General features: G+C 39.6%; 1 protein-coding gene across 10 annotated transcripts in view; it reads left to right on the forward strand.

Annotated features, from left to right (window-relative positions):
• Positions 1-26,778, forward strand: part of RBMS1 (RNA binding motif single stranded interacting protein 1) — a 219,220-nt gene extending 192,442 nt beyond the window's left edge. For 5 of the 10 annotated variants that reach the window (XM_055572430.1, XM_055572433.1, XM_055572435.1 and 2 more), the window contains exons 6-15: positions 1,576-1,655; positions 12,711-12,826; positions 13,901-13,950; positions 14,077-14,170; positions 16,605-16,652; positions 17,543-17,593; positions 20,785-20,895; positions 21,830-21,910; positions 23,215-23,299; positions 24,151-26,778. In XM_055572430.1, coding sequence (XP_055428405.1) covers positions 1,576-1,655; positions 12,711-12,826; positions 13,901-13,950; positions 14,077-14,170; positions 16,605-16,652; positions 17,543-17,593; positions 20,785-20,895; positions 21,830-21,910; positions 23,215-23,292 — 709 coding nt within the window. In that variant the 3' untranslated portion in view covers positions 23,293-23,299; positions 24,151-26,778. The remainder of the gene's footprint in view (positions 1-1,575; positions 1,656-12,710; positions 12,827-13,900; positions 13,951-14,076; positions 14,171-16,604; positions 16,653-17,542; positions 17,594-20,784; positions 20,896-21,829; positions 21,911-23,214; positions 23,300-24,150) is intronic. The other 5 variants (XM_055572438.1, XM_055572434.1, XM_055572439.1 and 2 more) reach the window with 3 other exon arrangements.
• Positions 26,779-27,083: the final 305 nt, after the last annotated feature.

Genomic DNA, 27,083 nt, shown 5'->3' on the forward strand with positions numbered 1-27,083 from the left:
TTTGTCTCATTAGGTAGAACTTTGATTCATCATCAATAAAATCAGTAAATTAGATTTTTTAATGAAATATTTCACACATTGAGAAGAGTACAGCAGACACCTAACCACCAGTTGTCACACACATTAGAACACTTTACAGTTTTTGCTTCAAATAATTTTTTAAGAAGTAAAATGTTGCACATATCTAAAGCATCCTCCTTCCTTCATCTTACTTTTATCCCTTCCTCCCCAGAAAGGGTGCTTCAGTGCAGTGGTTAGTTTGCTTCCTTTGATTTTGACATAATTCAAATCTGAAAGCCCACATACAAAAACTGATTTTACAGCGCTTAGCACCCTATTAATTCTGTGCAGTAACCAATAATGTCTACATGTTTTAAAGTATTGACTTTGATTTGGGGGGCGGAAATTGCTGACTTTTTACTTTCCTATGCTTTATCCTGTTTGATGACAGTCGCATCTACCACAGGCCTGTGAGATCAACAAAGCAAGCATTGTTCACACTTTCACATATAAAAAGAATTGAGTTAAAGAAAGGACATTGTCACAGGGTTGCCAAGCAATGAAGCAAGGTCTAGTACTTGGTTCTTCTGGCTTTCAACCCATTGCTCTTTCGGTTAGACCAGATGATTTTATAATAAAACTAAAATATTCTACAAGTGGAAAGTCACCAAGGCCAGAACCCATTGTGCACTTCATGGGTTGAAAGGATCAGGTGAAACTGAAAGGCCCAGCACCATCTGAAAATCGGCCCTCTGTGGGTGTTCTTCTGAAAGCAGATCAAGGACTTTAGTTTCTGTATCCAAAGATGGAACCCAGTTAAATTCTAATGCTTTTTAATTACCACTGTTACCACCCAGTAAAATCAAAGTGCAACTATTCTGGGTAGTCCAGGAGTACAGTGCATTTTGAGCAGATTATTCAGTGTTTCCTCCATTAAAGGAAAATAAATCAAAATTATTTAATTTCCCCGAAATGTTTCTGCAGATGTAGAATAAGTTGTCAGGCTCCATCCTTTAATTCTTCCTCTAAAGCCAAGAAGGCAAAGAAGGAACATAATTGACTTCACTAATTTTAAACTTGAAGCTAAGGTGAAAAACTTGTAAGACACATCCTCTGTTCAGCCCCAATTCATTTTGTGACTTTTGAGTCTGTCGTTTTGTGAATAAGTAAAAGGAAGGACCATCTCTAAAATGAGCAGTGTCCTAGCAGCACTAAATACACGAGTAGTTTAAACTGGTATTTTTGTTTCTGATTCAGTATCATAACTAGTAAAGCTATTGTGTATTGATTATCATTTCAACAAGTAGAAAAAAATTAAACATTTTGTATGCTTGATTAAAGGTATAATTTATTTCTTTTATGATTCTGAAGGTATCTGGTCATCAAGTTTTCATTTTACCATGGAAACACACAAACAACACTAAAAGAGAATAAACCCACTTTTTCTTATCACTCACATTTTTGTTAGGTTTCATTTGTATCAAATAAACCTATAAGATTGTATTCATGTGCACAGAACAAAATGAAAATTAAGATATCTTTGATTATTTATGTCTTATTTTTATGTATAAATAGGATGGAATCAACAGAAAAGTGTGAAGCTGTTATTGGTCATTTTAATGGAAAATTCATTAAGACACCACCCGGAGTTTCTGGTATGTTGTTTGTCTAAAATTATATTAGTAGTCTTTTCTGTTATTTATAATTTTAGGATGTGGTGACTCTTATATCCAGAACAAACACTCCTCATTTAGCTCTTTAACATTTATTTCTTTGGATCTCCAAAAAGATTTCAAAATTCACTTCTCCCAGCTGTTTAAATGTGAATGGAAGCATAAAGTCACAGATGTAGAAAACAAACTCATGGTTACCGGGGAGGAAAGTGAGGGGTAGGGGGAGGGATAAACTGGGAGACTGAGACTGACAAATACACACCACTATACCATATATGAAATAGATGATTATAGGAACCTGGACTTCCCTGGTGGCTCAGCAGTAAAGAATCTGCCTGCAATGCAGGAGACCTGTGGGAGACAGTTTCGATCCCTGGGTCAGAAAAATCCCCTGGAGAAAGAAATGGCAACCCCATATTGGTGCCTGGGAAATCTCAAGGACAGAGGAGCCTGGTGGGCTACAGTTCATGGGGTGGCAAAAGAACAGGACAGACCTGAAAAACAACAACAAATAAGAAGCTTCAGTTTACCACAGGGAACTCTACTCAGTTCTCTGTGATGATCTGTATGGGAAAAGAATCTAAAAGAGTGGATATGTGTATATGTACAACTGATACACTTTGCTATACAGCAGAAACTAACACAACATAGTAAATCACTATACCCTAATGATTATTTTTTAATTCAAAAAATAAAATGAATATGTATGTATAAAATGAAAATATATATATGAATGGAAGCAGACGTATTGGTAAGGAGCTGTGTGCCTTGCAGAGGATTGGAAACCTCTCCTCCCTGGATGCTAAAGGCATCCTCTAACACACCTTATCATTCAGTAAATATTCTGTCATTCAATCATATCCTTTGAGGACAATGGTACTTTCTACCCCAGCTGCTGCCTTTGTTCTAGATGATTTCAACATGTGTGCACCCTCCCTGCTTATAGTGCCTGGACTGAACTGCAATGGCCCCTCCATCCGCTGCTCTGTAGCCTCCTCCTGCCGTTGCTCTGACCTGTGTTGTCTTGACTGAGAACAGTGCACCTCAGGAGATTTCATTCCAACATCACACCTCCTCTGACTCCCACTAAACCTGCTCTTGAAGACAGTGAGCTCCAGCCTAACCAGACCCTCAGCATCACTGGGCCTCACTCAGCCTCTCACCCTTACCTAAACTGTAGTTCTTCACAGTTTTCACCAGTTTGCACAGCCCTCTCCCTAAACTGCTCCCGCACCGCAGTCCTAAGGAGATGGCTTCACTTCCATTCCCTTTAACTTGGCTGTTCACTTCTCACCCCTCAAGATTCTGGTCAAGGCCTGCCTCCCCACTTCAACAGCCTTCTCTGCTCCCATTGGGTTACCGTCTGCATCGCTCCCTGAGGACACCCACCTGTAGGGCAGCATTTAACAGGTTTACATATGTCAGTGCACTAAACTGAGCTCCTTGAAAGCAGAGCCTGTTTTCTCATCTTTCGGTTTTCACACCTATCTCAGTACTTGAACCGTACTAAGCACCAATAACTGTTTGTTATTTTGCATAAATTTAACTACACTAATTACCAAGACAACACTGTTTACAAGCTGGCGTGCAAGTGGCTAACCACAAACTGGAAGATGTTCCTATGTGTGCATGTGTAACTAGTGTTTAGTATTTATTCTCCTGTAGCTCTAAGGCTCCATCTTTAACTGGATGGCTGATGATTATGGTTAGGGATCCACTTTAGTTTCAGTATCCGGGTGAATCCCACTTCATAGAGAACTGATAAGTATGTACAGCGATACCATGAACTAACTGCATCCTTTAACACCGAAACCTGATAGGATACAGTTTGCATGGCTGTGTGTGAGCTTGAACTGCCTACTGACATGAGTTTGAAGCATAAAATACAAGACCTGGTAGTACATTCTTTCAAGGAACTCAGCCTTGTGAAAAAGCTTCCTTTTTTGTTTTTCTTAGGCAGTTTTCTTTTGAGTTGAAATTAAAGAAAATAAGAAGGGATTGTTTTTACCCTCCAACTAAGTAAAGACAAGGGAAAGGTGTCATACGTGGGAGCCTTCTGTCAACCTTGCCCTGCAGGCCTTGCAAGGCCCCTGCACAAGCTGCCCCCGTGCCCTGCTCCCTCCCCTTGCCGTCCTCTGCATAGCCAGGACCCCAGAGAATTACCTGAGTCCCTTCGAAGGGCTGCTCATCCACACACCTATGACCTCCTTACTTTGTCAGCCTGCTTTTGAATGCAACAGGGGAATTTCAAGAAAGAAAAACACCACAGCACCCTTTTATTTTGATGTTGTATCAGCCTAAGATAAGATCTGCCAGTTCCCTGAGTAAAATAGATCTCAGCATGTCACAAATTGAGGTTGGCCAGTTTCCTTTTTTCTCCAAAGGACTTCATGGTTGTGTCATTTAACTGTTTTCTTTGAAGTAGATTCGAAGATTGTTGGTCACACCCATTCTAGGAAAAAAACAAAAAAGACCTGATTTCCAAACCACATGTAAATGATTGTAGGATTCTCTGCACCTTTGCAGCTAATGATGAGTAGTTTCTTCCAAGTAGTGCTGAGGGTCAGAGCGGGTGTAAGAGCAAGATCAGTTCCTTCTCCAAGAGGAGCATCCCCTAGGGAGGACAGCTGTGCCGTCAAGCCGTTCTCTTTATTCGAACCAGGACTTAACTTTATGCCATTTTCTGATGTGTGATGATCTCTCCTGTGTTTCAGTATTGGTTCCCGACTAGACTACAAGTTCTTTAGTGGCGAGAGCTGTGTTTTATATTTTAATTTTGCGGTAGGCACCAAAAGCCTGTGCATCGCCCTACACTAGCAGAGGTTTATCAAAGGGTTTTCAAGAGCATTTTTCAGATGGAGTGCTTATCACAAGATTCGTGGCTGGCTATTTTGATGGTCTTTTGGGATAGATTTTGCCTATAAGTGGTTGAGCTGCTGTTTTGGCAGGAGTTTGAAATGTACAATGCAGGTTGGGAAGCCCACTGTTCAGTAAACAACCTTTCCCCAAAACAAGTCTCCAGTGGACTGGAAAACCCACACCAGAATTGAAACCATTTTCAACATCTCTGGATTGTTTTCTGTCCATGTAAATACAAGAATTATCTTTGACTAACAGTCTGTTTATTAATGCCTCTCTCTCCCCTCCAATTACCTGTCTGACTGCTCTGTCACATGGGTTTCTTCATGGAGTGCATATGATTACTTTCAGTAGAACCAGATGAAAAAGAAAAAATATTGTCAGACAAGGGTAAATTGAATGGGCCTCCACTTTCATGTTTAAATAATGTAGGCTTATTGCTAGGCAGACATAACATTTCATAAATACAGTCAGAGGATGGTTTATTTAATGATGCACATTGTTTAGCTGGCATAAGCAGAATTATCCAGAATGGCTTCTGTCAGAGTACTCCGATTGTTGCATGACTGGCGATTTGCATGTGACATTGGAACCAGGTATAGAAAAGACACATTAGACACAGTTCCCCAAAGACACTTTTTGAGAATTAGCAAACTGGGCAGTTAAGTCACTGCATGACACTAGAAAGAAAGTCTCTAGATGGCAAAGCAGGAGGAGCTCAGCTATGTCATTTCTCCAATACCACCCATCCGTCTGCCAGTCTTGCAGACAGATGGGTGATATGTCTTCATGCCAGGGTGGATGTCTTCATGCCAGGGTATTGAAGCTCAGTCCCCTATGTGGGGCCTGGTAATACATGTTTAGAGTTCCATAAAAATCACTCAACCACATCACAACATTTTATGCAGTCTTCTTTCTGAAGCTGCTTTTTAAAAAATCTTGGGCTTTTGTGTCTGATATTACCATATTTTCACAAAGGCTTTATCTTATGGCAGATTCTTCGAGCATACATTACAATTTATGTTGAAAAAGAAATTTCTCAGAATGCCTTGCCTTCTATCCTTCTCCGCACTCAGGCCCTCACTTTTCTCTGAAAATGCTGAAGCATTTTCTTTTGTTTGGATTTACCTTGGTTTTGAGTGCTAGCTGGTTTGCACTTAGTCACATTTACTTGAAAGGACCACGAGGATAAAAGAACTTCTTTGTGAGACAGTGACTTCTTTGTGAGACAATCTAGGTGAATTCCATACACATATAAAAGCAGTATGTCCTATTAGGTTGATAAAAATTCTATTATGAAGAAATGGTACAGTGGTGCTTTCCCACACAGTGAATGTTAGCAACAAGAGATGGGCAGAACTGAGGTCCAAATTAGGAGATGTGCCCAAGGCAAAGACACTGTCACTCATGGTCATGATTCAGAGATTTGTCTGGAAAATGTTCTTCCAGTACCTTCCTGGAAGAGAGTGCAAATGTATACGGCATGTTAGCTGGAATTCTCCTAGGGCTGCTTGCCCTGCACCCTCAGTCTTCGCACAATACACACCCCATGGACAAAGGCCACACACATATCCAGTGCTGCAGAAGGCAGTATGATCACGTCTCTCCTTCTGGACCTCTCCGTGACGTTAATGGAATGTGAAGACATCCTAGTGTGGTCGGGGCAGAGTTTTTTTTTTTTTTTTTTTTTTAAGAAAAAAAGTGCCTAGTCACTGGATATGCAGTTGCTTGTTAGATTCCCAGCCTCACGCTGGCTTCATTCTGCCACATTGCCTGACACTTCTTCATTTTGCATTGCCTGAAGCTTCTCCTGTGCAGGCGTCGGAGCTCCAGTGAAGTGCATGTGTGACTGCTGGCCGACTCCATCCAAAGACCCCAGCTTGTTTTCCATCTGCTTTCTGTGTTACCTTGACTTTTCAGTTTGGGTATATGCCCGGCAGGGCTTGAAAACTGCTTTTATCCATGTTCTGGAATGTTCCCTATATAGGTAAAATTATTTGGGCCTTGTTCAGTGCCAGAAGGCAGAAAAGGTAATGTTTAGAGGAAAAATTACAAATCTAGTAAAAAGGCTGGACATCTTTCAAGGGCTTTTATGGCCCATTTCGTTTCCTGCATGTTTGGCTTAAACTTCATTTACTCTGTTAAAAAACAGAAAATTTGGGCAACTCTAGGACAAAAGAAATACTTGAAGACATGTGCGATGGTCCTGGTACCTTTAGGACAATGTGATCAGACCTCTGGGATTGTGATGGTTCCCGTCTCTCTCGCTTAGTGCATACAATAGAGCAGAGTCTGAACGCACGTTCTGTTGAGATGTTCCCTCCAAAGGTAAATCATGAGTAAATCATCGCCGAGAAAGCAGAAGGACAGGAACCATCCTGGGAGGCCAGTGGGGTGAGGACTGTCTCGCAGATCCAAAACTAAAACTTATTCTCTACCAGAAGGAAAGTCTGGTTTTTAAAAAGTGACAGGGGATCTCAACCAGACGTGTGCCCATGTTTCAGATGAAGACGCTTTGAGTCTTGTGCCAGGTTTAGGAGGAGACTGCCTTCAGGCAGCTGTTACCTCCGTGGATCACACCCAGCCCACAGCAGGCCCACTCCAGTCAGTTTTACACCTTTATACTGTCACGTCCTGCTAGAGAGGAATAGTAAATAGTGGTGTGTGCGCATTAAGTCACGTCAGTCCTGTCCCGACTCTTTGCAACCCTGTGGACTGTAGCCTGCCAGACTCTTCTGTCCATCTATTTCTCCAGGCAAGAATACTGGAGTGGGTTGCCATGCCCTCTTGCAGGGGATCTTCGTGACCCAGGGATCAAACCCATGTCTCTTATGTCTTCTGCATTGGTAGGTGGGTTCTTTACCACTAGCGCCCCTGGGAAGCTCATAAATAGTGAAGTAAGATTTTATTAAAGAATAAGGATCTTGAGTTAAAGATTTAGGTGTTACTATGAAACAGTTTTCTAAAAGGCATTTGCCAGTAACTTCATTCCTAACTACAACTTAAACATTTCTTTAGTCTACATCAAGCCAACATAGCAACCGTAGCCAGCTCTTTAAATCTCACAGAATCAAATCCCAAGGAAAACAGGCCAGTCCCTAAAAACGTTTATAACTTCTGAACCAGAAGTTCCTCTCCCAAGAATTTAACAATTCAAAGAAGGAGCCACAGCTCAGAATTTGAGCTCCTCCTGTTGTCATAGTGATGATAATAATAGTAACTAATACTTATTTAATTGTTCTGTGTATTTTATATATATTTGTATATATAGTAATTATAACAATGTTTTGAAGTAAGCACTCTTAATGGTCTCCATTGCACATATTATGAAACCAGAGACCTGCCTGGAATCACTAGCTAGTAAATGGAAAAGCCAAAATTCAAACCCAGAAAGACTAATCTATATCCATTGTTCCAACCAGCATAGAATCTGACCACTAGCATCACATTGGCACTGGGACCAAAGAGATAAAATATATAACACACACAGATGTTCACACAGTGTTAGTTGTAAGAACAAAGAAACTGTACATGATCCCTTTTCAAATAGAACATTATGTAACCATTAGAAAAAAAGATTCTGTAGCAAGATAAAGGGCTACAATGTAAATGATAAAAGCCCCTATCATTGCAAAAATGAAAAATAAATATAGACTTAGAAAAGTAGTAAATATAGAATATTAAAATATTTATGTTGGAGTGATGGGAAAATATTGTGTTTTTGGTTTCTCTTTAACCTGACTTGAATGTTGGTTAACCATTATTTTACTGACATGGAAAGCTGAATGGGATATGGAACCACTCTGTAAGGGTCAGGAAAGCAGAGACAGACCCTAACAGAGCCTGTGTGGGAGGATATGCATCTGCAGAGAGAAGCCAGAGTTGTGCCCCCCATGGTAGAGAGGACCACAAGGTTTGGTTATAAACAAAGAAGGGACTGAAACAGGAAACACAAAAAAAGGATAGTATTTATTGGATCCTTAGATCAAAATTTTTAAGAGTCTTGGATAGTTTCTTGCATGTTGTTAGTTGAAGAACTTTGAAAGTAGCTGACAGTGATCATTAAGAAAGCTGATTACAGTTGCTGTGAAGTGAAAGTCACACAGTCATGTCTGATTCTGTGCAGCCCTATGGACTGTAGCCTACCAGGCTCCTCTGTCCATGGGATTCTCCAGGCAAGAATAATGGAATGGGTTGCCGTTCCCTTCTCCAGAGGATCTTCCCAACCCTGGAGAAACCTGGATCAAACCCAGGTCTTCCACATTTCAGGCAGATTCTTTACCATCTGAACCACCAGGGAAGCTCCTATAGTTGCTGAGTGGGCTACTTTTCCAAAACTGATAGAAAAGCTTCTATCAAAGGCAGTTTATGTCTTAGAGACTGTTATTTGGGATAAAATGCTCCATAGCTAGAAAAAAAAAAAAAAAGAGTACTGGGGGGTAGTCGTTTCTCCAGCTGTTAGAACATGGTTAGGAAAAACTCCACTTTGTTAGAAATAGAAGAGAACTTGGAGTCCTCTGAGCAGTTGGATTAGATAAGCGAGGAGGATGTCTGGGAGGTCTGATCATGTGCTACGGTGCTTAGTCAAAGCAAGCATTCTAGAAATGATGTTGAGTGTAGGTGTCCAGGAAAGACAGTTGAACCTAAATAAATCGCTGCAGAGTCTGAACTTCAGAAGATGGGTAAGGATACAACTTGGTGGAGATGTGCAGGAAGCCATCGTGGGCATCCCCCCTGTGGCTCACAGCCCCTTAGGAGGGACTGTTGATGCCAGAGATCAGGCACTTGGTGAAAATTTCAACTGCGAAACAGACCAGAGAACATAATAATAGAGGAAAGAAGTGGTTAGAATTGTATGTTGCCTCACACAGAATACTAGGGCATTCCTCTTTCCCTGAAGCAACGACCCAACAACTGTCTGAAAACTCATTTCTACTGGGTTATGCTGCTGCTGCTAAGTCGCTTCAGTCGTGTCTGACTCTGTGTGACCCATAGATGGCAGCCCACCAGGCTCCTCTGTCCCTGGGATTCTCCAGGCAAGAACACTGGAGTGGGTTGCCGCTTTCTTCTCCAATGCATGAAAGTGAAAGGTGAAAGTGAAGTCGCTCAGTCATGTCCGACTCTTCGCAACCCCATGGACTGCAGCCTACCAGGCTCCTCCGTCCATGGGAGTCTCCAGGCAAGAGTACTGGAGTGGTTTGCCATTGCCTTCTCTGACTGGGGTTTAGTTCTTTGAAATAAGAAATTTGTTTTCCTAAGATATGGGACACCTGCCAATAGACACACTGTTTTAACGACTTACCTTTTTGGTTTTAGAGGAAGGAAAATGACAGTGCAGAATCATGTAGCAAATGTAATTCACTTTGTAAGATTCAACTACATTCTGTTCCATTTGTTTCATTTTAAATGATATATTTGCAAACATGTCATTGCTCACTTGATGTTTACCTCCTCATTACACGTCTTTAGCAGGCTTGATTGTTGCCTGAAATTGCTTTTTCGTTGACAGAGCTTAGTCGAGATGAATGAAAATGTGTTGGGAGCACCTTCCCACAGATAGGGAAGGCCTGTTTGGCCTCTCAGCAAAGGCGCAGCCTTGGCGCTCCTCAGCGATGGCTCCCCAGCTGCCTCCATTCGCACCTGCCTGCCTGGGCAACCCTGGGGAACTTCCAGAATTATTCTGACCTGGTCACCTTTCTCTGCTAATGTAGGAAAAATGGTGCATTTGCGTTGTTCCCTTTGAAGGGAACTTTTTTTCTTTTTTAATTTGAGTTTCAGTCTTGGAGCTGATCTTTATAATGCCTCTAGATAAAAGCACTTCCCCAAAGTGAAGCCCCACAAAGTGCCGGCACCATAAAGTTTACTCTCTCTTGCTCCGCAAGGTTATGGGGAGACAGAATCCTAAAACCCTCAGATGTCATTGGAGGAAACATTTGTTACTATAAGGACCTTTCTAGATCAGTGGAGAGTGAGCTCTTAGTTTCTCTCTAAGTTCTCAGTTTGTCCTCAGAAGTCAAGGATGAGGCATCGCCGGCCTCAACAGGCAGTCTCTTCACTTCTGCTTGAATGTTGTCTTTTCTAGGTCCCATTTCCATCTGATTCTGAAGGGCCAGTTGCAGGATTAAAAGCACTGTCAGTGATTAGAAAGCTCTCTGGTTTCACTACATCCATTTACTTTACCTTCAGTGATTGTTGGTGGAGGTGGAAATTTCCAAAACTCAGTAGCTTTTTTTTTTTGTTTGAAGAGACAGAGAATGTGGTTTAGGAATGTAGGATTTGGCCCCTGTCCATCGTCCATCACACCCGGCTTGCCTTAAATGGAAGAATGGAAGTTCCTCGCTCAGGAAATCAGTGGGTGGGGGAGGTAATGGAGTCAGAAGGGAAACTCAGGGCCCCTTTGTGAATGGCGGGGCCCACGTGTCTCACCAGACACAGGACGGCTTTGCTCGCACCTCCAGACACCCATAGCAGTACAGCTGAGCTCACGTGCCAGCCCGTCCCTCTGGAGCAGCTCAGCCAGGGAGAGGGGAGAGGAGTACCAGTGGACAGCCTGCGAGGAGGAATGGCAGTGGGGCTTTGGTTATGTTTTGTTTTTTTGGCAGAGCAGTACTGAGAGACACTATTGCTTCCACACCCTGTCATTAGTGGGTGGGTAATAGTGATATAAAATAAGAGACGAATTAGGATAATAAGAGGCAAAGGAGAAAGGAGTAAATTTTCCACAAGTAATATTTTTCTCTTCATGGTTATTTAACTTTGAAACAGAACTTGAAAGTAGTAATCACCATTCCACGGTAGACAAAGGACTGAATGTAAGAGCCAGACACGAAGGTGTGCTTATCTTTATTATGTTAACTAGAAACATACTGAAATATGCACAACTTTTAGGCATACACTGCTGTTTCCATTACAGAAAAGAACATTTTTAAAAAGGAGAAGTTATGGGTGGCCTACTGTGTTGTTGCCTTTTTTTTTTCTTTTTCTTTTTTTTGGCTAATGAAGACGTAACCCTGGTGAGAAAAGTCTGTGCATCTTAGGCACCTTTTGCTTTTCTTCGACAGTTTTTGGGATCATTTTATGAGGCAGATATATTGTAAAGCAACTCCAAGTGGGATGATTAAAGGCCCAAAAAAACCTTTAAAGGCAGTAGGCAGGTATAGCTGTTTCCCTGCTTTAGCCCCAGAATAAATAAGACCTGTTTGTATTCATTCGTTGGTTCACCCAAGAGGGAATAAGTGCCTGCAATATGCCAGACACTTAGGCACTAGAGGTAACAGGGATGAACAGAAGTCACTGCTCCCACGGAGCTTACACTCTACTCTGGAGGGGAGATAGACACCAGACAGATCGCCACATTCACAAAGCATTATAAATGCTCCAAATAAAAATGCAATGTGGCGGGGGTGGGGGTGGGCGTGTGAACTGAGAGAGTAGCACTGAAGTGTCTGCACTACCATGCGTAAAACAGACAGCTAGTGGAAAGCTGCCGTATGGCCCAGGGAGCCCAGCTCGGTGCTCTGTGATGTCCCAGAGGCTAGGAAGGGGAGGGTGGGAGGAAGGCTTAAGAGGGAAGGGATGTATGTGTACCTATGGCTGCTTCATGTCATTGTAACACAGAAAGTAACACAACATTGTAAAGCAGTTACACTCCAATTTTTTAAAAATCAAAAATTTTTAAATCGTATGAATAAATAGTAAGTGCCTATAAAAAAAAATACAGTGTGTGCAGTATACAGGGGAACTTGTTTTCTCCTGGAGGAAGTGAAGACCTCTCTGAGGAATTACAATGGAAAATTACGGGGGCATTTTTAAGTGGAGGAGGGAAGGGTGACCGTCCTAGTTACATCTGAAGATTCACAGGGATGGGGTTGAAGAGGGCCCACACCTAAAGAAATACCCGAGTGAATCAAAGGCTGCCTTTGCCTCCTCGGAATAGCTCTTTAATGTTTTCTTACACTCCAGTTTGAAGTAAACAGCTAACGTTTTGTGCACTGTGTTTCTCGCCAGTGGGTCCTCTTCTAAGGGTCTGAATAAACTTTTGCCTTGAAGTATTCTCTCAGTTCCCTTCAAGCACCAACACTGCTCCTATTAAAAAAAAAAAAAAAGAATTCAGTTAAATTTTGCCACTTGTAGACACATACAATTCTGGTTTCCTGTTATTTTTCCCTGTTTATTCAGCTCCTACAGAACCGTTATTGTGTAAATTTGCGGATGGCGGACAGAAGAAGAGACAGAACCCAAACAAATACATCCCAAATGGACGGCCCTGGCACAGAGAAGGAGAGGTGAGACTTGTAAGTCCTTTCTTGAAACTTCTGTGGGGCTGTGTCATCACGCAAAATATGAGAGTAGTTACATGCGCAGCATCTTGACGCGGTTATCACGTTTCTAAAATAGGGGCTAGGGTTAAAACTTCATTATCCAGATAGTGTCACGTGAGGACTTCTCACAGTGAATACACAGCTAAGGGAGTGATGGTTCTCCCGACAGACAATAGGTGGTGGAAACAGCCGTGTTTACCAGTTAGCAACATTTATTTAAAAAAATAAATCATTTTAAATTGCTGTACGAAATGCACATCTACAGCTAAGTTGCTTCAGTCATGTCCGACTCTGTGCGACCCCATAGACGGCAGCCCACCAGGCTCCCCTGTCCCTGGGATTCTCCAAGCAAGAACACTGGAGTGGGTTGCCATTTCCTTCTCCAATGCATGCATGCATGCTAAGTCACATCAGTCGTGTCCGACTCTATGTGACCCCATGGACAGCAGCCCACCACACAAGTGGTCTTTAATGTTATGATTTCTTAGAATTACAGTTTTAATTATTTAGAAATTATTTTAAATATTATTAAAATAAATAGTATATTTGTCATTCAGGTTTTTCTTTACCTAATTCTTTTCAATAATGTTCTTTAGAAAAAGAAAAAGAGCTCAATTTCTTAATAAAAATGTTGGTCCTCCATTTCCCCATACTAACCATAAATAAATTGTTCTTTTGTTTTGGGTTTTTTTAAGTAACATATTGGTTCAAGAATGTCTAAGAAACTGCCATTCAGTAGAATGTTCTACAGTCTGTACTGTCCAGAGGTTGCCACTAGTCACTTGTAACGCCTTTGTAATGTAGCTGGTAGAGGGACTCAGCTTTTCATTTAAGTTTAAATAGCTGTCTTTGACTAAGGGCTGCTATGTTGCACAGTGCCAATCTAGAGCTTAATTCTCATGTTGAGTTTATAATTACGTGTGTCTAACATAAACTCTCAATTTTATCAAATACTAAACTATCCCCATTTTTTGTTGCCATGAGTCTGAGAAATGGAATTTTTAATTTGTACCTTTGCAGATGAATGTTTCTTTTTCTTTCCCATAGGCTGGAATGACACTTACTTATGACCCAACCACAGCTGCTATACAGAATGGGTATGTCATTAAGATAAATACATAATAGCTAGAGGGAAAATGTGAAGGTGGAAAATATCAGACGTTTATTCCATGAATGATTGTGCTTAAAGGATTACTTAATAAAGGCTTTTGTGTTTGTTCTAGATTTTATCCTTCACCATACAGTATTGCCACAAACCGAATGATTACTCAAACTTCTATTACACCCTATATTGCGTCTCCTGTATCTGCCTACCAGGTTTGTACCTTAAGGATTCATCAAGAGTATGACAGCTTGCCAACCATGAATCACTGCTATGTTTTTATGTATCTTAAAATTTTGAACACTTACAATGAAATTTTAAGTCAAATGTTAGGCAGCTCAGATACCCAATTTAGAAATAGCTGCTTTTTATTTGACAGAGTGATTTATTTTTGTGTTTAGGAGAATGTACAACAAAGGGAAATGGTTGTCAGTTTTTGAAATTGTAGCATTTTAGAATTGGGACAAACTCAGATGCTTCCTTTACAACAGGCCCTGCCGCTGGACACCATGTGTCCCAGACATTGAAACTGGAAGAGAATTGCCGTTAGGTAAAATACGGAATAGATCTGCGCTGTTCCTTTGTTAATTTGTCAGCAGAAACTAACAAAAGAGCAAGCAAATATGCTAATAAATGAAGATGTGTCTCTATCAGGTAACATGAAATGAGCAATGCAATGAGACTTGAGGCCAAAAAAGGAGAGGCGGCTTCCCATTTAGGTTATTTTTTGAAGAGGCTTTACCTTACACTCCCAACTTAGAACCAAGATCTCCTTCAGCACCTTGTGGTTATGCTGATGTGGTTTGATTGGAGGGGTAGCTCCTGTTCTCCATGAATCCTGGTTGTACATGTATTTCTTCTCCCATATTGGAGTGCCTCTCACAAGATACCACCTTGGCCCAGACAAGAACACCAACGGAGTCAGTTACAGACATAGGAATACACTTTTGTTAACTGTTGAGATCCTGTGTGACTGAACTTTTGTGTATTCTTGTCTTTAAAACAATTGAATTAGATATTGTAACCCTGGATTTGGTGGTAGGGGATAATATCTAATTGTGTAATTTCACATCAATAAGCCTCAGTTTCCTCATCTTTAAAATGGGGATAATAATAGTTTCTATCTCATAGGCTTATGATAACAACTAAAGGAGATTATCTGTGTAAAGAGCTCAACCCAGTACCTGGCCTATGATTAGCACTCAATAAATGTTAGCTATGATTATCAGTATCATCCTTTACACTTTACATCCAGGATTAACTGGCTGGTAAGAGTATATCCATTCTGCTTTTTTAAAATAATGGATTGGTCAACATAAGCAATATAGCAAAGGTGGTTCTGTCTAAAAGCATAAAAGTAGCTCTGAATAACAAAGAGAAGTGTTTAAATGCCCTAAAGCTGAAGTTGTAAAGTAGCATTCACAGCCTCCCTCAGCTTCTAGGTTCTTTTCACTTCTTTCTCTGAGCCGTCACTCGTTGTCTTTTATCTCCGGGTTGTTAAGTTTCTTACGCTGCTACTTCGATCTGCTCATCTGCTCGGTGTAGCACTCACTCATTTAATCCCTCTCTAATGATTTTGAACTTAAGATTTGTTTCTTTTCCTTGCCTATCTGAGATTCACTGAAATCTGCTGCAGTTCATTTTCCCTAATTAACAATTCCTGTATCTGATTTTAAAGGATAGTCTTCTTTCTTAACTATTTGAACTTTGCAACCTCTAATAGGGACAAGTAAGTATATTCTCAGGCAAATGAAAGATTGTGCATATTAATTTCAGTGTATGCACTGTAGATATTTACAGCTATGAATATCTTCTCACAACCTCCTTTTCTGTCTTTACTATAATGGCAATGACCATTTTGGCCACAAAATTATTTCATAGAGTAGAAGAAAATTAGGTGACCAGTGTTGTTAATAGATTTGATAGACCTAACTGGAATCAGCATTTCATTACAAAGGCCTGATTTCTTTTCCTGGGCAATCTGTTTCCCTAAGATACGTGTGGAATTTCATTCCAATTGCCTGGCCCTCAGTGGCATTACTTGTTAGATCCTCAACCCCATAAGTTCAGGGGCCCAATGGGGTCAGAAAATGGGCTTTAAGTGATCTGTGATTCTCTTAAATGCAAAGTGTCACTGGTATGTATGCAGTCAGGTGCGGAGGGAAAGGTCTATTTCCTTCATCAGGTTTTCAAAAGGATTCATGATTCAAAAGAGAATAAAGAACCAATAAAGAACATAGATTATTATTCCCATTTTATAGTTAGGGAAAATTGAGGAAAAGAAATTGACAGCAGCAGATTTGTTGCTTCAGAAAGAAAATTGGATTAGATGTCATGGCTCCCTAACCCCATGATGATATGAGCTATTAGATTATCAGGACCACAGAAATATACCACGGATGAGTGCATCTGGCCCAAACTGGGGTCTGCAGGGAGCTGCTCCCCTCCCCGTGATGTTTTCAGTGAAGGCCTGGCGCTCGTGTTGGAGCGGGCCTTTCTCTACTAAACCACTATATGCTTATATTAATACAATTGGATTTGAGAAATTGGCATCTGGAAGAAACCACCAATATCCCGATGGGGAAAGGCTGCAGTCCAGATAACTGAAATGCTAACGAGGCAGAAGCACTTAACTTTGGTCTGCCTTAGGTGGCAAAGGAAACCAGAGAAAACAAGTATCGGGGCTCTGCTGTCAAGGTAAATCACAACCCATTCTTCCCCCATGACTCTTCCCCGTGTCCTCTCTGTAGAACCTCTTAACAGTGGAGGATGAGATGCAGGAGGGTTTTGTTCTCAAGAATTAAGAGACAAGCTTATTCTGAAATCTAACCTCAGGAAAGCTTTGGGTATCAAGAAATGGGCTGATAGTCTTTTCTCTAGAGTGGCAGAAACTTCCCTGCTTTCTTCCATGCCACAGAATCTGACTCTCAGTCATTTCTCAGTCCAGAGGGTCTACTGTACAGATATCCTTTTAACTGTAGATGTCAGGACCTAGTTACTAAAGTTTAATTTTCTAAATATGAATTTCAGATTTTTATATTTCACACTAACTAGAAATTATTGACCACCAGACAAGATTTCTGAAATACAATGTCCTGGGTATCAAAAGGGAGTTGAATTTGATTACTCTTAAAATAAGCACATACTTTAAGGGTTAGTTTCTAGTAAGATGTGCTGGAATGAATTCTCATTCCTCTGTATTCCTAAAGCACCTATGTTCCTACCTTGATTGTAACACTTTTCACTGTTTCTTTGAGTTGTTCATTTGTTTATCTCCCTTGCTTAGATAGTAAATTTCTTGAGGGTGGGGCCCATGTCTTATTGCCTTTACCTCTTTGGTGCTTGATACTCAAATACTTTTTCAGTGGGCAGATGGAACTTGGTTTTGAATAATCATTTCATCCTATTCAGAGTGACCAGTTTGTCAAGAACTCTTAACTTGCCTTAAGTTAAATCCTTTTAATCAGTTGATAGTATTGTTTCTTTATTTTCCACCTGTAGATTTTAACATGATTAAAAGAGCTCTAGAGAAATAAGTAGCGCTCCTATGGAAATCAATGTTTCTTCCAAAATCCTTCCTTTTCCAGGTGCAAAGTCCTTCCTGGATGCAACCTCAACCATATATCCTACAGCACCCTGTAAGTTTTTCATCTTAATGGCTTTGTAGTTTCCAAGTAAGCTATGTATAAGTTAAAAACCATTTTCTGGGTTTTAATCATTTGCGCAAAGGTGGCATAAGTATTTGGGAAATGTTAAATATGGGATATTGAGAATGTATAAGTTCATTATAAAACTTTAACTCGTCTTAAAACAAATTGGTAGTTGACATTAAGTTAGATTTGCAATCCATGAGAATTTAAATATAGGAGATCATTCCACTGAATTTTTAAATTTTAAAGTTTTTAAATTGCTAAATTTTTAACCATACTTGTGATGAAATAGCTCTCTTTGTCTACATTCTGTTTAATGCAAATATAAAGTGTTCAAAATTGACCTAGAGTTTTTTCATCAGTGTTAACCTCTCCATGGAAATTTTAAATACTAAAGTAGTAATGCCTACTGAGGGTAAATAACAAATGTGATTTCTTTAGTGACACGGGCATGTACTGTACTTACATATATATTACATTTTTTAAATTGAATGAGTTACACTTCACCTTATTAGGTAGTATATTGAATGTATTTTTCAAAAATACATAAAAATCCAGTTTGTTGAATTAGAACATGAGTTTAGAATGTTGAAAAATAAAGATAAAAAACAAAAATCACAAAAAAGACTAAGGATGCCTAATATAATCTGGATGCTCACCACAAAGCAGCCACAAAGTGAGCCTAAGCTTTCTAATAACCAATGCAAAATGGGAATCTTAATAAGCAGTATAGCTCATAGTGCTTATAAAACAGATCCATTGCATAGGAGAAAGCACATTGTTCTTGGCCTTAAAATGAGACAGGAATTTCTTTAGGACAACTTCCAAAAGAGGACCCTACGCAGTGTTAGACCAGGCATGTGAAACAGCAGAAAAGGGACACATTCTGAACAGGAAGTTGCTGAGATGACTTTGAAGAAGGAGAAAAAGCATGTTTAGTTGATAACACAGGAGAGGAGCCCTCTGATGATGTATCTATATGTGTTATACTGTCTGTATAAACATGCACACATATGTTTCTACACACCCACACATATATCTACCCACATCCACCCACTAAGCCACACAAACGCTCATGGCAGTCTACACCCCAGGTACTCTGTGCTGTCCTATTCGGGAATGCTAGAAATCGGCTCATTTTTCATTTGGGGGCTTTCTAGGACAATAGCTCCTACAGACGAATGAGGAAGAGCAGCAAGAAACTCCTGAATTTTATAGACTTCTGAGTCATTTACATGTTACCACTCACTTTTGAATGATGCACATTAAAACATTTTAAAGGGAAAAAAATCTTATGAAATATATTAATAACAAGTGATCTCTGACATGGGCTTCCCTGGTAGCTCAGCTGGTAAAGAATTGACCTACAATGCAGGAGATTCTGGTTTGATTCCTTGGTTGGGAGGATCCGCTGGAGAAGGGATAGGCTACCCACTCCAGTATTCTTGGGCTTCCCATGTGGCTTAGCTGGTAAAGAATCCGCCTGCAATGCGGGAGACCTGGGTTCGATCCCTGGGTTGGGAAGATCTCCTGGAGAAGGGAAAGGCTACCCACTCGTTTTCTGGCCTGGAGAATTCCACGGACTGTAGTCCTTGGGGTCACAAAGAGTCGGACACGACTGAACGACTTTCACACAACTACTATCTCTGACATGAATCTTCATCCTTTGGTAATCTTCTCCTGGAGGGAGGAGGGCTTACCTATTAGAGACAGGCAGCACATCTCTTAGTTGAACACCATTGAGACAGCTGTAGTGTGTGCTGAGACAGCAGGAGTGTGTGCAGAAGGACCCACCTGAGAAGTCATTCCTTTTCAGCACCCAGATTTAGACTGCCTGAGACTAGCACTAAAGTTCCTGCACATCAGCTTTTACCCTCAATTGTGTATCTAACTATCAATAAATAACTGTTTTTAAGGGATAATGAGTCAGTCGCAGTGATACCAAAAACCTAACATTAATAATTGTATGATGTATCAGAGTAATTGCATCCTCAGGTAATTGGGTGATTGCAGAAGTGAGAGGAATGCGATAATCTGTAAGAATATTACAATAGGATAAATTAGAGAAGATGCAAAAATCCAGAAATAGAACTAATTGAATTTCATATACAATTAGGGTGCCATTAAGTAATCATTAGAAATGATAATGAGAGCAAGGCAGTAAGTTAGGTAAATATTAATAATGGAATGTTAAGTTAAAAAGCAAAACCCAGGATATGAAGTAGTTTCATATTTTATATGAACCTGGTTGCAACTCTGTAAAAATATGTGGAAACCAGAATCCATGCAGTGCTACCCAGACACTGCTAACAGCCATGTATTAGAGGCAGGCTGGGTTATATGAGTGATTTTTTTCCACCCCTCCTCTGTGTTTTTAACTATATTTAATTTAATTTAATTTATTTATTTATTTTTAATTGGAAGGTAATTGCTTTACAGCTATGTTTAATTTTGTTTTTGGAAGACCAGAATTTTTTCCAATGAAGTCAAAGATTCTGAAATTAGATTATTAATTATATCTGAATCTGCTTCCCTCCCCTGGCACCAAATTACAGTTGCAAGTTCTGAGAAACACTGAGTGAATGAAGACTGTGATCTTGACCCTAAAAGCCTGACCTTGAATCCAATGACTATTTTTTTTAACATTTTTAAACAAGATGCTGTATTTATAATATGCAGTATAGTATATTGTGTTGTGACTGCATAAAACATCACCTGTCATTTACTTTAAAAATGAATTAAGTATTTTGTAACCCTGGCCAGCCCAAAGTAGTTCGTGTTTCCCGTCACAGCACATAGTCCCATGAACTAGCTTGCTTTACAGTTAAGTGAAGAGGAAGGGAGAGGGATTTCTATGAAGTGAGTGCTCTTTAGAAAAGTCTCAGGGAGACTTCCCTGGCGGTCCAGAGGCTGAGACTCCATGCTCCCAATGCAGGGGACCTGGGTTTGATCCCTGGTCAGGGAACTAGATCTCACATACAGCTGAACAAAGATTTTACAAGTCTCAGCACAATCTGGATGATTTTTAAGAAATCACAGATGACACAGTTTACAAGTTTGAAGGGAGGTTATTTTTGCTTCATGTTCTGCAGCAGGCTAAGCCATTTCCTATGGAAAAGGTGGTTCCAGAATTCCACTCCTCCCTCAGTGTGTCTCACTTGCTCTGTCTGACTCCCCAGGGTGCCGTGTTAACTCCCTCCATGGAGCACACCATGTCACTACAGCCTGCGTCTATGATCAGCCCTCTGGCCCAGCAAATGAGTCATCTGTCACTTGGCAGCACCGGAACGGTAGGTGGCAAATTAATATCATGTGTCTCAGTTTACAGAGGAGGCTAAAGTTGTGCAGCCTGGTTTTCCTTATCAGTTACAGGCTCTATAATGTCAGAGATTATATCTGATCCCCTCTCACCTCCCACATTGCCTTCCACATAGTAAATACTCAGAGATTTCTTGATTAATTGATGAGCTAAAAGTCTGTCCTCTGGCTGGCTGTCTCTCCTGTATCAGAATATAGCATCCAAACAAGACCACTTGTAGCCCTAATAACTGGTATCATTCATTCACACTGGCAGACCTGGTCTCATAAAGCCAAAGATGAAGGTGATACATGGTAATAAAGGCAGGGGATTTTTCCCCACTTACTTCCAATTGTATGGTTTTTAGGGGCGCTGAATCACAATCGTAGTATTGACTTTTTCCCCAAGTCCAGGGTTGCATTTGGGTATGGAGTTGAGCTGATATCAGATTAATTTCCAGGTTTGATATGTGTGGCATTTAGATGGTAAGATGACCAAAGGCTTTTAATTGAGACCATATCTATGGTGACTTAATAGAACAAAGGGTAGTATTTTCTTTGCTTACGTTCACAGCAAACAGCAGCAGCTCGTCAAGGCTAAACCAGGGCCACATACATCGAATGAGAAATCTCTCCTGCCTTTGGAGAAGGATAATTTTCAGCATCAGGAAAGCAACAGTCCGTTTTCCATTTTTTTCCCATTTTTCAGTGACCTGCTGAAGATCTAAGGCATTTACTTCTTGGGTTTCCACTTATGGGAACAATTCTAATTCAGGCAGCTGCTGGAAATGAATGAGGTTTTTTGAGGGAGAGATTTTCTAGATTAAAATAGCACATTAGTGATATTGAATTATTGAGGATGAGAAACTGTAATGATCTTCACCCATGGCTTGTCATTGGCCACCCTGACCGTATTCTTCTTTTCAGTACATGCCTGCCACATCAGCTATGCAAGGGGCCTACTTGCCACAGTACACACACGTGCAGACGGCGGCAGTTCCTGTGGAGGTTGGTACACACCATCCAGTGGCCATTATGGCAATGAGTAGTTTCCAAAGTGGGTAAATCAGAACTCAAGGAAGAATCAAATCAAAAGTGAAACATGTACATAAAAAATTGAGTTTAGAGGGAGTGTATGCTTAGAGTTGTTTTCAACTATGAAATATAATTCTCTGCATACAGCTTAACATAGCAATATCCAAGCCACACCCCCAGGGCTCCCTGAAATATTTTAATATTTTCTAAGCTTGTAGCACATTTCATTTCCCCCTCAAGTCTCTATCCTGTCTCCTATAAAATGATACTTCCAGGCAAGATAAAGCTGGAGATTGCGGTCCTGGTACCAAAGATTATATCAATAATAATCATTATAAAAATCTGTTTTTAAATACTTGGAAAAAATATTTCAGAATTTAACAGGGATAAAAAACCATACCTGTTTTTGTAGAAGACTTAATAGAGCTAAATAACTCTTAGTTCTTGTTACGAAAGAGACTAGTATGATATTAATATGGAAGAAATCTGACATTTGAATTCAAGTTGGGCAGAAAGCATAGTGTTTTCCTGCAAAGTATCCTTGAAATTCTAAGGAAATTTATCTACCCAGTCGATCCCATCAGCTCGTTACATCCCATAGGTTCCAATTCCAAAAACAGCCCTAGGATTGTGGCTGAATTACAGGGGAGGTAGGGTTTTTTGTTTTGTTTTGTTTTATTTGCCTCTAAATGATTTAAATTTGTGCAGTTATTGGCAACCACAGTTACTGGAACCCACAATCCATATCTGCAGTGCTGAAACAAACAAATCTTAAGAATTTTCTTTGTAACTACTTCAGCAAAAACCTGACCTGTGGCAGAAGCCCAGCTGAACTGACACAAGAGGAGATCTTTGCCCCATTTACACTGTATCTTCATACTTTTCAGCACAGACCTGTTAATGTGTTTGATCATAAGGTACAGTCTGAGACCCCACTGAGTATCATCGGTGATACACAGCATATGAATAGTATATTTCAGATTGTAAAATCTGAAATTACTGAGGTCCAAGTCACATCTGCCCCAAAGGATGAGAAATTTGTTTAATAAAGTGTAGTTTGATGTGAAGAGATGACAACTACAAGTTGGAAGAGGTTCTTTGGGTCTATCAGACATTTAAACTCCTTAGGGAAGTAATTAACCTTGAAGGCTCTATATGACATTAAGAAAATCATTGGTAGGCAGTGCTTGTCTTTACGATGTGGGACTCAGTCCAATCTGGGTAGTAGAGTTTGGATTTCATTGCTCACATGTCTCATCTGTTCTGCTTTGTTGTAGGAGGCGAGTGGTCAGCAGCAGGTGACTGTGGAGACGTCTAATGACCATTCTCCATATACCTTTCAACCCAATAAGTAACTGTGAGGTATGAGGGAACCATCTCCATCACTGTAGGGCTCAAGTCAAGGAAAGGCTGTGATAATTTTATCAGAATGGTACTTAGAACAACTCAGGTCTGGTCACGCTGCTTCAGTCATGGCAAGGGAATCCAGTGTTCCTGAAATCTTAAAATCAGGGATTTTCTGGTCTTGTAAATTAAGTATTCTGTCCAAAAAGAACACAGTGCCTTATATTGACATCAAATGTGTGTTTGCTGTCTCTCCCTCCCTATCTGCCTCCAGAATCAGTAACATAATCAGAGAATACCAGGTACCAAATTTGTCCTACATTTTTATATATATATAGATAGATAGATATGTGTGTATGAGAGAGTATATACCTATATATGTGTGTGTGTATATATATATATATATATATCCTATATTTATATTATTTTAATGCTCACAGACTGAAGGAAAAACAGTGTGAGATTTTGCTTAGTCTAGCATTACAAGACTAGCAGTATCTTGACAGAATCAAAAGTGAGCATCCTTAGATTGATAGATTGCTTTCCCTACTCTCACTTGAACCACGTATCTCAAAACTTGTCACTCTGCCATGCAGATTACATTGAACAACTGTGTGGAACATAGAACACTTGGGTTTCTAGATTGCCCTGGTGAAGTATGTTGCAGGTCTCAGATTTGAAAGGTGGACTCGGGACATAGAAAGCGACCCTCAGTTCCAGAACTTGCATTTACTGACCTACCACCAGTGATGAGCAGATCCTTTCTCAAACATATATGTCTTTAAAGCAAGAAAGAGATGACAAAGCTCTATGGTCTGTTACACCAACTGTTACAAGAGCATTTGTTTTTTTATATTTTTCTCTTCCAGATGTACAGAAGGGTGTTCTTACATGAAGAAGGTTGTGAAGGCTGAACAATCATGGATTTTTCTGATCAATTGTGCTTTAGGAAATTATTGACAGTTTTGCACAGGTTCTTGAAAACGTTATTTATAATGAAATCAACTAAAACTATTTTTGCTATAAGTTCTATAAGGTGCATAAAACCCTTAAATTCATCTAGTAGCTGTTCCCCTGAACAGGTTTATTTTAGTAAAAAACAAAAAACAAAAAAATAAGCAAAAAAAAAAAAAAAAAAAAGATTTTTATCAAATGTTATGATGCAAAAAAAAGAAAAAAAAAAGAAAAAAGGGAAAAAAAAAAGAAAAGAAAACTTCAATTCTCTGGGTATGCACAAAGACCATGAAGACTTACTCAAGTGCATGACCGGATTCTTGTGGTTTTGTTCATTTTGTGTTTCGTTTGTGTTTTTTTCCGCTGTATGAAATGGGCTTTCTGACGTTTAAATAGTCCGACTTCACCCCTGGTGTTCTGTGCTTGCAGTGAGAGTCTTACCGCCAGTGTCTCTTTTCCTAGCTTTCCGTTTTCCTTTCCACGTCGTGTGAAGTGTCTTATCCTTTTCTATGAATTCCAATTTGCCTTAACTCTTTCGATGCTGTAGCTGTTTCAGTAAAAGTTAGTTCAAACTAATGATGTAGAATGCTTTGACCAAATGGGCTGGTCTATTATGCCTTGTAAAACAGCAGCATAGGGCTTTTAAAAGGTAGTCAATAAAAGTTGCTGAAATTTTGGCTTTTTTAAATATGTAGTAGGTGTTTTTAATGATTTTTCACATAATGTGTAAGGTAGTGAAATGCAAGAAGGGAAAACTGTTTTGTGTGAAACACATTTTCTGACTGGGGAACTTTTAATAGGGTGAATTGTTTGTAAGGCTGTATGCCAACAGTTTCCTCTGATAGTTTGACTGATTTAGGATATCTGCTGTATGATGCAATGTAAAGTCTTTTTTGCCTTTTTTCAGGAAAAAAAAAAAAAACTAACTTGATGTTCTAGATTTAGTGTAGGTAGCGTTGGGGCAGGGGGTGGGGGGTGGGGGAGGGGAGTCACCGAATGTTTTGTCCTTCCTTTATACTAATGATAGTGCTTTAGAATGAGAATGACGCCTGAGATCTGGCAAACCGAGAAAAAAAGAAAATGTTGCTATTGCAACTAAATGGCAAAAGCTAAAAGTAAGGATTTATCTTCAAACATAAAGCTGAGATATGAATAGAAGCAAAATGATTGGCTACTAGCTCTCTCTATTACGTAAATTTGAGAAATAAAAATTACTTGGCACTTTTAAAGGTAACTTCACCAAAGACCGAAGAGCCAGTAACCAGTAGCTCCAACTAGTCTCAGCATCACATCTTCTGTGCTCTTTATTTTTGCCGGACCAGTTTGCGGTTAGGAGAATGTGCCTTTTTTGTACCTTTGCATTTAGGTTTTCTAATTTTAATTGATGTATGGACACACACAAACAAAAAAGCATGAAGGAAGATTTGGATCCAAGCAGTGCCACACTTTACATCATCACTACAAGTGTTCAGTGTAAAGAAAAACCAATTTTGAAACTATGAAATTCCTGATTCATAAATACACAGTTATTTCTACTTTAGTACCTAGAAGATAATTCACTGTTATTAAAGCTCTTTTATTAAGACAATTGCATATGTTTGAAAAGCAATGGTAAATTAAGTTGTCTTCCAAAACTGTGTACTTGTCTGGTCAACTGTGTGTGATCAGTTATCTACCTCAGAGTCTATTTTCTTTTGTGCTGGGACAGGTTGCTGGCCCTCCCTGTTTCCACAGACCAAATCCTTCCTAGCTCAGGAGCTAGGCCTAAGCAGTTATTTCTTTCGAGTATTTTTTAGTTCTTAAAATTTATGCTTGTATTTGATTATAGATGTCAGTGACATTTCATAGTTTCAAAAGTCCTTGCTGCTCTGAGAAGTGTAGATTCTAGTGAAAATTACATAGTCATAAGAGAAATGTGTTTTTGTTTTTGTTTTTGTTTCCTTTTTTTAAAGTTGTGGTATTATTGGTTCTATGCTCCCTGGAATATTACTGCTTTGTGAAAGTCCAGACCGAACGCAGCACCCTCTTTGTACCTAGTACGTTATAAACCTGGGTCTCTCACTACTTGATATTTTTGCATTAGTTAAGACAGAAATTTGATAGCTCAGTTAGAGAGGAGGGAAAATCTGCTGCTAGAAATGTCTGAACTAAGTGCCATACTCGTCTGGGTAAGATTTGGGAAACATAACCTCTGTACATAAAAAAAGAAAAAAAAAAATCAGTTAAACATCACATAGTAGACAGCCATTAAATTATAAAAAAATTAATTTATGAAGAAAGACCTTTTGTACAGATTGAAAAAAAAAGATTTTCATAGAGATATCTATATGATCAAGAGAGTTAATTTTTTATTTTTGTTTTACTAGTGCCACAAACTTGCCAGTGGTAACTTATTTGTCCGGTTCAAGATAACTCTGTAGTTTTCTTTCCTAGGACTTGTTGTTAAACGCCAAAAGACATTTTTGAACTGTACATTTGATCAGATTGTTAGCTTTTTTCTGTTTTATTTCTTTTGAAAACCTTTGAATAAAAAACATCTGAAATTTTATTTTTCCTGTCAGTTTCTTTTTAGGTTAGATTAAATGTGTTATCAGAATTTCATTTCATTTCTGATCTCTTCCTTCAGTTCAGTGAATTGGTTGGAAATTGAGTTGCAAATTATTTTAGATTCAATATGTATTCAAAGTACATTTCCTTTGAAAGAATTGGAAAAACCATCCCACTGTCTCATTTTTGGCTATTTCAGTTCATGGACACAAGGACAACATTAGCTCACCACGTTTCCTCTCGGCAAATTCCACCTTTGGTCTGTCCTTAAAGGTCAAAAAATCGTATCCCTCTCCTCCCT

This window comes from Bubalus kerabau, chromosome 3, assembly GCF_029407905.1.
Source record: "Bubalus kerabau isolate K-KA32 ecotype Philippines breed swamp buffalo chromosome 3, PCC_UOA_SB_1v2, whole genome shotgun sequence".
NCBI lineage: Eukaryota > Metazoa > Chordata > Mammalia > Artiodactyla > Bovidae > Bubalus > Bubalus kerabau.